The sequence below is a fragment of the Sinocyclocheilus rhinocerous genome, unplaced genomic scaffold (assembly GCF_001515625.1).
Source record: "Sinocyclocheilus rhinocerous isolate Xijiao unplaced genomic scaffold, SAMN03320098_v1.1 scaffold2194, whole genome shotgun sequence".
Lineage (NCBI taxonomy): Eukaryota > Metazoa > Chordata > Actinopteri > Cypriniformes > Cyprinidae > Sinocyclocheilus > Sinocyclocheilus rhinocerous.
The window spans coordinates 1068429-1079617 of record NW_015652304.1 but is presented as its reverse complement, the minus strand read 5'-3'; the positions used below and the strand labels follow the sequence as shown (position 1 = coordinate 1079617).

General features: G+C 38.4%; 1 protein-coding gene and 1 long non-coding RNA gene across 2 annotated transcripts in view; one reads left to right on the top strand and one right to left on the bottom strand.

The window, feature by feature from the left end:
• Positions 1–2835, top strand: part of LOC107714711 (40S ribosomal protein S19) — an 8415-nt gene extending 5580 nt beyond the window's left edge. The window contains exons 4-6 of the mRNA XM_016520672.1: positions 1604–1787; positions 1869–1923; positions 2779–2835. Coding sequence (XP_016376158.1) covers positions 1604–1787; positions 1869–1923; positions 2779–2805 — 266 coding nt within the window. The 3' untranslated portion in view covers positions 2806–2835. The remainder of the gene's footprint in view (positions 1–1603; positions 1788–1868; positions 1924–2778) is intronic.
• LOC107714728 (uncharacterized) overlaps positions 1–10226 on the bottom strand; it is a 12728-nt gene extending 2502 nt beyond the window's left edge. Inside the window, exon 1 of the long non-coding RNA XR_001637006.1 lies at positions 10216–10226. This is a non-coding gene — a long non-coding RNA (uncharacterized LOC107714728). The remainder of the gene's footprint in view (positions 1–10215) is intronic.
• Between the last annotated feature and the right edge of the window lie 963 nt (positions 10227–11189).

Below are 11189 nucleotides of genomic sequence, written 5' to 3'. Positions count from 1 at the left end.
TTTTCAAGAACAATGTAGGCATGGAACAATGTCATGCAAAGTGAAAGAAACAATCCGAAAATTTTGGGTCCATTTTATTTCTGCTGAGACTTGCTTGAGACTTGATGGTAGGGACTTGAGACTTGCTTGAGACTTGAACGTGTGACTTGCCCCCACCTCTGCTGTTTGACCGCCCTTTTAGTGTACCTGTTACGTGTTACTTCCCTAACACGTCTACTAACGCAAACGTTGATAACACTACAAACAATACAAAACTATAATGCTATAAGAAACAGACAAGATTAATTCATTGTTTAACTGGGTCTTCAGTCTATGATTGGCTCAGAGAAATTAGTTAATTTACAAGCTTCCTTACAAACAGGTGCATAGTCATTATTAGTAGTAGTATTATCATCATTATAATTATTATAATATTCTTGCAGTTACGTGATGCGTTTCTGGTCTCAAATTGTAGCTTTTTACTTCTTGCAGTTTATTAATGTGTGAATTTCTGTCATGATGGTTCTTTTACATAACACTGTTGTAACAAAGGTAATAAAGAGTTGGTTATTATCAAGTCTCTTTCTGGCTCAGACTGCATAGGTTAAGCTTATAGGTCTGTCACGTGATGAACGAATGACTCGGAAAAACCCGGAGACTTGGAAACAGGTGAACTACTTGACTAATTCCAGTACAGAACTTGTAGGATGTTGCGCATGCGCGACTGAACAAATCATTCCCCGAGACGACTCGCTCTTCCCGAGCCACATTAAAGATTCGTTCAAGAATGACCCATCACTACTACCGAATCAACATTTGATGTGAATGTCTCGCGAGTTTCAGTTGGAGCTGGAGCAGTGAGACATAATACAGCGCATTGCTTGAGGTAGATGTTGTGTTTTGTTAGTAAATGTTTCATTATATTACTAGTGTTGCCTCCTTTGTTCACTATTACACTACTGCATATATTGCATCTGACACTGGTGTCGCTTAGATTTGTAACGTGAGCCCACACTTTCGAACGTTTCACTCTTGCCGCGGTACTCCGGTATTGACCCAATTACGTACCGGTCCAAAAAAATACCAGTTCTCGGTACCCATCCCTAAGTAAGATGGAGCAAAAACATGTTTAGCTTGCTTTCTAGTATGCACAAGCGTGGTTAACTTTTTGTTGTTTTGTGATTGATGATCTGTTTGAATACTTTGTGCTGTAAGCAAAAATGTGGTGTTTTTCAAATGATGACAGTTTTGTGGCTCTAAATGTTTACTCTGAGAATCTGGTGGAAAACAATGGATGGTTAATGCAAGCGATTGTGTCAGGATTGGGCTCAATTATTGGTGACCTTGTCCTGTTAATGTATCAGCATTTTCTGCTGTGTGCTGAGAAACTGATGAAACTTTCTTTCTCTGAAGTTCCCACTTGACTCACTGTGTAAAATTAAGAGCTGAGTTTGTTACAGATTTTATGCCATGTGTGCTGTATTTTTTGCTGTGAGTTTGAACAGACTCGTGTTGGTTCTTTCTTTTAGAAGCAAAAGTGAAATGTTTCTTGGCATGTTGCCCCCTGTTGTCCTCCACTGCCCTGAAGAAATCTCTTCTCCTGACCCTCTCTGTCCTCTCTCAGCCTCCACAGTGCGTCACCTGTACCTGCGTGGAGGTGTTGGCGTGGGCTCCATGACAAAGATCTATGGCGGCCGTAAGAGGAACGGCGTGTGCCCCTCTCACTTCAGTGTGGGCTCCAAGAACGTTGCCCGTAAAGTGCTCCAGGCCCTTGAGGGACTCAAGATGGTGGAGAAAGACCCCAATGGGTGAGTAGCCTGTAGGCTGCTTGTGACTATATGTGATCTGTATTATTGCAGGTGGTGGTGTTACTCTCAATTGTTTTCCAGTGGGCGTAGGCTGACCCCTCAGGGCACCAGAGACCTGGACAGAATTGCTGGGCAGGTAAGAAGTGTTATCAGGTTACTGTATTTGTGAACTTGAGCATTTGTAACATCGATTTTTGTAAAATCGGATTTAAGATGCTATTGATTTAGTCTCCAAGTCAGGCTTCTGAAGTTAGTCAGATACCGTACAACAGATGGTGGTTCTCAGAGTTCACAAAATTCTGTTCACCTTAGATGTGTAATCAAATTTCAAAGGAATTAAAATGATGTTGCTGCACAATGCAGCATGAGAACGAGCAGATCTAGGTACTGAATGTAATGAACCTATTTTCACTTAAAAGGCCTCATGGTTATTTTTTACTGCAGTAGCTTTGATTTAGTGTGGACACAGTACTATATTCAAAAAGGAAATGCATGCACATCTCCTCCAAAGCCTTCGCTTGCTTTTCGCCCCTCTCTTGGTCCTCCGCTTTCCTTGCGAGCTACCGCTGTACGCCAATCCGATGCTGGAGGAAGTAAACAAGCCGATTGAATTTCGTGCTCGCTGGGCTGCCGTATGGCGGCGTTTTATTTTGCCTGATCCCCTTAATGAGCTGAATTCAGATGAGTTAACGTGATTTTCTTGTGTTGTGCTTGCCTTGGCTGTGCCATCTGCACTCTGACTCTTTCCAGAGCACTGTTGATATGCTTGGCTTCTCATTGGTGGCATGAGCAAAAACAGTGTCAGCGTAGAAGCGAATGTTGCTCCTAATCTCCTGGCTAAGATCACATCCAAAACCTGAAAGGCTCCTGAATGTTTCCCCACAGTTAATGAATTTCTCAAGGATTTTGGGGCGACGGTGCAGGGAATAACCAGACTGATGTGATTGATTTGTCTCTTAATCCTGATATTTTTCCTTATGCTCTGTTGCAGGTTGCCGCTGCAAGCAAGAAATCTTGAAGTGTAAAATAAACTTTTGTGAGAAACCAACCTCTGTGTCTTTGTCTTATTTAATATTTTTGTGTTTGTGTGTAACTTTCCTTCAGGGACGAAAGCAAAAAATTTTAAGCTTTACTGTTCCTAAAGCCATTGGCTTAATTTTCTGTATTTTTTTCCCCCACTTCCCATATTTTAAATTGATGTGCTTTTATTTTATTTTATTTTCTCAATTCTGGGTCTTTGAGTCATATTTCACATTAATTCAGTCTTGGATGCTTCAGGCAAATTGCTTGCATCATCAGCTTAGAGTCTGATGAACTGTAAGGCTGGATTTGTATCAGTTCTTGGCAAGAATGCTAATTGATTTACTCATTAAGACAAGTGTCTTTATTTCCCTGCTGCTAGTTTTGGCAGAGGAATTTGGAGCAGTTAATGGACAAATGCGAGTCAACCAGCTTTGTATTGAGCTGAACTGCGATTGCAGCATGGTAACAGTGCCATCATGTGGGCTTGTAAGATATGATCCGTTTGATTTAGGAGGATGGCTAGACTTCACTTCTTGTTTCAAAATCATCCCATAATTACATTACAGGTCTGTGTACATGCTCCCTGCACAGAGTAGGCTAATGTTTTTGATCTGGTTTTGGCTGTAGGTGTGTTAAGTTTTGTTTCCATTTTTCAAATGTTGGAACCTGTTGTGAGAAGTTACAAATAAGTTATTTTAGAATGTTAAAACACTTTTTTTTTTAAATCGTTTGTTTGTTTTTCCCATCCAGAAAATGTCAACCTGTCAAGTCACAAAGGTGCAGGAAAATAAAAGATGTTGCTTCTTTCGGTCTCTTTAACTTTGTGCTGTAGTATCTTTGAGATATAACTTCATGATAAAATAATTCAATTACAACTTTTGAAGTGGTTTTCTATGCCAGTCCTACTGATTTGTTTTGAATTCTGAAAGAGAAATGTGTCCTTCACTTTGCTATCAAGTTTCTCAAAAGTAATAGAAATACTGCATTTATATGTAAATCTCACCTAACATTTTGATGGAAAAATGCTCTAATGCAGGTTTTTTTTGTGATATTGATCTTGGAAAAACTAGGAAGCATGATCTAGTATGCTTTAGACAAAATATATTTTGTGTTCCAGTGATTATTTTTTAAAAAGCAGTTTTAAATTACCTTACCTTTCTGAAAATTGACACCCAAGAAGTAAAATTTGGGCTCTTTCTATGGCAAGGTAGAAAGGTTTAAATTATTTTTTATTTTTTTGACCCCTTGTACACAAGTTACTGTATGAAATAACCTTACTAACTTTAAACTAGGTCCTGATTCATACCCAATTTGTCTGAGGTGCCACACAATAAAATAATGGGGACTAGCACTTTGGTCCGATTCGTTAACAAACTTTGAGTTGGTGCTGTGTAGAAATGGTCTCACTTGACTTATTTTATCTGACTTGACAAATTCCTCTAGACATTTCACCTCAGTATGTAGCCTACAGTTATATATTAGCCAGAAATTCCGCGTTCTGGATTCCTTATAAAGAACTCAATCGCTTGATAAGCAGAGCTCGCTTTTTCTTTTCTGCCTTATTCCGTAAATATTAAGTAATAATGCTATTTTGAAATGACCTGCATCGTAGAAATAACATATATGAATTTAACTATATATATATATATATTATATATATATATATATATATATATATATATATATAAACATACATACAGTTAAAGGCTGCAAATGTTTATAGGCCTCTATGCCTGGTAAATTCTGTTAATTCACAAGTCCTTTGGCAAAAAGTTGTTTTTTGATCCTAGTTGTAGCTACTACGGTTAATAAACACCAGAGGGCAGCAAATATCAAGATTTGTATAGGCATGTTGATTGCGCTGTTGAGCTGCATCAACATGAATGTACTCCTAATGTTTTTGTTTTTTAACTGTTGCAAGTAGAACAGTTTCTTGTTACATTATAAATTACATGCTTTCAAACCAGAAAATGATAGCAAACACTTTTGTTCGCGCTCCGGTGTGACTGCACTGGGGATGTCCCACGGTTGATTTGTGTTTGAGTGCTGGTTTGTGTTGTTTACTGTTCTGTGTTTGCTGTGTGTTCAGATGTTCCCTGGGAAACAAAGCTGCTATTCTCTTGAGTCCACAATGCAGCTCCACGCCAGGTTGTCTATGACCGTGTGTGTGTGTGTACACGGAATTTGCTTCTACAGAATCAGTCATCACGTAACTAGCGGTTCTGCGTTTACCCTTCATCTCTCAAGAGATACTCATTTGTAACATTTTCATATCCACCTCTTTCTCTCTCTCTCTCCCTTCAACTCGCCAGCTGTTCTGGAGCACCTGAAGCCCTCCCTCTCTCTGTCTCTACCCTGTAATTTGGAAGCAAGAGAGAAAGATAAACATGTCTTTGAGTGATAGAGGAGAATGTGAAGAATGCGGGCTGAGAAGGTGTTGCTGTTTGTTCACTTGCTACTGTCTGAACGCGACTAGGCCTCCAACGACGCCGCAGACGTCGACTCTGAGCCCCTGCAGCCTTAACGTTTGTTAACTTTTGCAGGGCATTGTTTTCATAATGGAGCCTGTGGGTGCATATCAAGCAGATCAAAAACTATGCTGCAATTATGACATTAGATAATTAAGTTATTGTGCTCTCAGGTAGCCTAATATGTCATGCTTGTTTAACAGTGAAAATGTTTAAACGGTAGCTGGCTGCATTTTCCACTGCAGATGTACTGATTTTAAGGATTTCTGGACCATGCGCTGCTTCTTCAAAAATAACTGTATTATCAGTAAATTGTCAGAGCCACTCAACACCCTTTTTCTGTTATTATTATTTTAGTACAGGATAGAGAGATCTGTGAGAGCAGGTCAGGCTGACAAGTGGGTAAACGCAAGGACAGAATAATGCGTAATAAGATTAAGATATAATCGAATGTTCCTGTCAAACAAAGCTTTTGTTTGATTGTGTGTATGAGCCGTCCTAAATCCATTCACACAGAGCTCTTCTATTTCACACACTGCTGAAGTGGGTAAATATTTTGTTTCCCTCTGTCCTACCCATTGCTGATCTAATCTTGCCGTCCGTTAGCTGAAGTAAATAGCCGTTTTTGGTGGTGTTGAATGTCTTATTGTAGAAAGAAAGCAAACGAATTGAGTAGAAACACTCACAAAACTCATTATGTAAACACTGGCTAGTATTTCCTCTGGGGCCTGAACCATGAGGTTAGCTGAACAAACTTTGGGTTAAAATGGATTATAATTGTCTGTAATGGACTATGGGTATCATTATATTTAATATAAATCATATAGATTAATTATAATAAATTATCATCACTATAAGCTGAGCGTTTATCTCTAAAAACTTGTTTTGAGTGACCCATAGTCTTATGCAACAACACAGGCTTGACCATTGATTTGGGAAGAGGTGGGACTATTTGTTTGATCATTTGTCCGCTAGAGTATTGTTTTGGGAACAAAGTTCTAGTAGACAATTGGTAGAAATTTGCTGTTGAAAATTTGGCAAACAATGGTAAATGTTGACCAGGTGTGGTTACCTTAGCGTCACAGACAAAAAAAATATACAATTCTGTTGTGATGTATGAAGTACAGTTCTCATAGAAGTCACTTTCAAACCAAACAGCTTTCTGCTGGGTAATGAGGCAAATCTGTGTGACCAATCTGAACCCATTGCAAAATCTGCGTTGGGAAATTTTCCTATTAAAATGACTGGTTTCCACTCACAAAAATTTGCCGCATTTCAAATATGCTGCATCATTACAAGAAGTGCAACTTGTAAAAATGTGCATCGACACTTTTCCAATCCTCAGCTTGCTTTTTTTAAACGCAAGAGCGTGTTCTGTGTGTCTTTCTCTCTCTCTGTCAGACTGTCACTGACACTCACAGCTTCTGCTTGGCTTCTTTGTTAATCTACCCATCATGCTCTGTTTGTGTTTGGGGCAGGTGGTGTTGTAAGTCCTGGTGCTTTTGTGTATTAATCTTCTGTGTGTGTGCGCAAATGTGGTTGTGATTTCTCCCTGTGTGTGTGGCACAGCCTCAGGGCAGACAAGCCTGTGTTGTCTTTACTCAACAGGCGCATGGCACGGCCTTCTCCCTTGGACATAACACCTGTTTTGAGGGCAAAAGGCGAGCAGCGAACAGATGCAGGTTAGAAACACTGTGTTTGACTGTCTGCTTGGCACTTGATCTGGGTTCATACGTTTGCCAGACATAGTCATACACCTGTCAAAGAATAGACCAGAGTCAAGTTTAAAGAAAAACTGTTATGAAGAACCAAAGTAGGGCTGGCAAGTTAACAAGTTAATTTGGTATGATTAGGAAAAATTTAGAAGAAAAAAAAAATGGATATAATATAAAATAATAAAAAAACTAAACTAAAAATAAGTAAATATTACATTAATATTGCATGAACTATTTTTAAAATTAAATATTAAAAAATTAAGTACCATGGAATTTTACAGGCTTTATAAATACCGGTAACCGGAAATAATGAATTGATTGTTCTATTGACAGCCCTAACAGTAAGATTTTGTAATTTATTAAGTGTTTATCTATCCTTCCCTTTTTAAAAACAAATTCAAGAATAGGTTGCATTTGTTTTGTATCTTTGTAGTTTCTTCTTGCCATGGTCTGCTTTATGCTCACTTAGTGTTATAAGGTACTACCCTCTGTTTTTTATTTTATTTTATTGAATTGAAAATGTTTCTCTTCAGGATTATTCCTGTAATATTTAATACATTATTTTTTAAAGAAGTTTAATTTCTTTTGCTTTGGCAAAATGAAGATGCAGACAATAAAAAACAAATGTAATTAATATTGTATAAGTGTTGCCATTATGATATCACACTGTTTGTGGGTCACAATACATAGAAATATGTAACTTTCTTTGTTTCAGCATGTGGATCCTTGCAAGAGATTATTGTATTAGCGGATCCTTGCCATCAAGTTTGAAAACTCCTGAGATAGAAAACAGACCATCTCTAAAGGTGAGGCTGACTGAGATAACTATATAAACATCTAGATAAGTCCTATACAAAGTGAATTATAAATAGTAGGTGTGAAATGACACCTGGTATGTCTTGCAACATGTTATCAGAAACATCTACATTCTGATGGATAATCTGTTCCCACCCACCCAAATACCCAACAGTCACACGCAAGCTTGTTTGGGGTTAGTAAGGATCCGTCTCTGTCTTTGCTCTTTAACAAGTACTCCTGATCTAATCACACAAACCGATAACCAGACAGTTCTCCTATTTCTGTCGTATTTGTCTCACCTGTGCCGCCCCCCTCAGTGTCTATCATCACTTCACCTCTCTTTCAACTCAAACCACTGTTCACTGTAAGCTCTCCGCTACTCTGATCTCTCCCGAGTATGTGTGGTATTATCTTAACAGCGTCTGACCCACAGCCCCGCTCTCGTTTACTCATATCAGCCCAGTCCTCTCCCATTCACTTATGCAGACAATGCACATCCACCATCCCACTCCTCTGTGCAGGAATATGAATTTTGCAACATCCCGGTATTAAATATTTACTCGAACAGTGTCCGGAGGAATGTGAACATAAGCCATGCGCATACCTCCGGTTATTTATTAAGTCTCGTATGACAGTCCAGATCCCTGCAGTTGGTAAGAGGAGCCACGCATGAGTTAGGATTATTAGAGCGGGTGAACTCTCTAGAAAGACAGGAATGGATTATTTATGACTGCTGTAATGGTCAGTGCTGATGGTGTGATAGTTCTTCTCCAGCTTTAGCAATGTGTTGAATGGAATAGTTCATTTCTTTGACTTGGGGCAAAGTTCTCGCATTTTTCTCTCCCCTCGTGTCCCCTCAGAGTTCAGGCATGCTGTTTGTGAAGAAGGAGTGCCTGATAATTGGGTGGATGCAGTGCTGAGGATTTGTACATGAGGTATGTGTGAAGGACAGGGTGTATTTCTCTGTAAAATTGCCACATTCTCTCTCGGACAGCTAAATCTCCCCCCAACTTGAGAAAACTGTTTTAATTTATTTATATTTACAGTTTTATTTTAAAACTGTAGTGGTTGACTGATGCAGGTTTTTAAGTGACCCTTATTTGGCCCTTAAAGGGGTAGTTTATCAACTTACAAATACAAATGTTTTGAATTATTTAAAACTGACACAATGAAGTTTTACTAAAATTCCTTTAAGGCAATTTGGTGGCCATCTTGGTAACGCCCCTTGGGCAGGAATTTCCAAAATGATGGTAGGGGGTCCCTTAGCTAAAACTCATTTCTACATCTACACACAATACAATTTTGGTTCCTCAGCAGCTCTTTGGGGTAGTTGAGGTGCTATATAACACCACTGCCATACAAAGAACCTGTTAAACCCCTGCATTGTTCTTTAAAGGTTCCCTAACTCTCTCTTAGTCTCTTAGTTTATTTGGGGAAAGGATTAAAAATGGCATTAAAATAAAGTGTATTTCCTGAAGATAACGTGAATCTCAACACTCCTATAAGGGAAATACACACTCCACACAAGACTTTTGGACCTCAGAAAAGCATGCTAAAAAAGTGATTCAAAACAGTTTTTGCCATTGTAGTAAATTCCCATAATAGCAAACGTATGAGAGTGGAGTAACATATCTAAAATCTAAGAATTCCTCTTATGGTTTTACATAGCACCATTTGACAAAGGTGCTGTATAGCACTTAAATTGGTTCCCCTATGATTACAAGCCAATGAACCACTTTTAGTGCTATTTGGCAGCATTTTTGTTTAGTGTGATACCTCTAATTTTAATCATAATAGACCTGCTGATATGCTTGCTGTCTCACTGATTAATCAGGTATAGTTTTCATCATGAATATTAATATTTCTCCTTATTCACTGTAAAAAAAAAAAAGGAGGAGGGTGGTGCTGGTGGGGATGGTTTCAAAGTTGTAAGTAATATAAATATCATCAGAGTATACACTTTATAAGAAAATACTATTGCATTCTTTTACTTCAAAATTTCACATTTAAGAAGTTTCTACATCATTCATTCACTCATTAGTGTACCATCATGTGTTTTGGAAATTCAGTTTAATTAAGGTAGTTATACTAACATTCGATCGTTTGTGGTTTTCATTCATAGTTTTCATCAGTGATGCATTAAAATAATCAAAAGTGACAGACTTGATTTCACATCAATGCTGTTCTTTTGAAATTTCAATGTATGAAAGAATGCTGAAATATATATATATATATATAAAAAAAACATATTGTGGTTTGTGCAAAAATAGCACAACTGTTTTCAACATTGATAATAAAAATTCAAATCAGCATATTAGTATGATTTGTGAAAGGTCATGTGACACTGACTGGAGACTGGAGTAATGGCTGCTGAAAATTAATCGTTGCTATCACAAGAATAAATTACAAAACATAAGGAGAAACCACACGTTTGACGGTAGTGTAAGAGGCCTGGAAGGAACACCAGCATCCACAAAAGCCGGTGGCCATCAGTGATTGTGTTTTCAATTAAATTCTCTTCTTGATTCCTTTTCTCATTCGATTTCCTGTTATTTCCTACAATCTGTAGGTAGCATGTTCCTGCAGTTGAGCTGCATCAATACTAGAAGCGTGGATCCAGAGAGAAAAAGAGAGAGAGGGACCAGGTCTGAGATCTTTTATCTTTTAGTCTTAGAGCTTGTCTATCAGGTAGTGCAGAGCCACAGTGGGACATTGAGACCACTGTCTGGATACAGAACACTGACTGTCCCCTTGCTTTTGAAGGAGAAATCTCAGGAGAGAGCTCACATGGAATGCTAATGCTACAGTCAAAGTCAGGACAGTGAAATTTTGGGACTGTGTTCCAGAAAGGAGACATTGTGTCATTGCTCTGAGTTCCATTAGCATGCCAGGATCGTTGTATTTTCAAAGGGACAGAAGAGACTTTAAAACATGCAATATAGCAGACACCTCGCTTTCATTTCACAAGTTAATTAGGAAACATGACTTACAGAACAGGAATTGTAATATGTGGATTTCAAGTGCCTGAATAATTTTTGCGCTCTCCAGAGCAAACTGGGTTAGAGATTTTAACTTTGTTTCTCACTTTGTTCCATTCAGATTGTCATTTGCATACTAGGCAGATGAAAGGCCTGAACCTGCTTTAGGGCTGTGCAAATGTAATAGACAGACATTTAGTGTTACATTATGCGTTTGCCTGAGGCTCTTCTCTTCTACAGTAATGGGGAGTCATGCTTCTCTTTCTTTTGATATATGAATGACCCTCTTTTTCATTTTTCATCACAACTGCGGTGCTTTGGTTACAGCTGTGTCTCGTGTCTGGCCGTGTTTTAAATCTGTAGCACAGCACACACAGCATTTCATGAATAACAATGCACTGCTACTATTCCTTGCCCTAT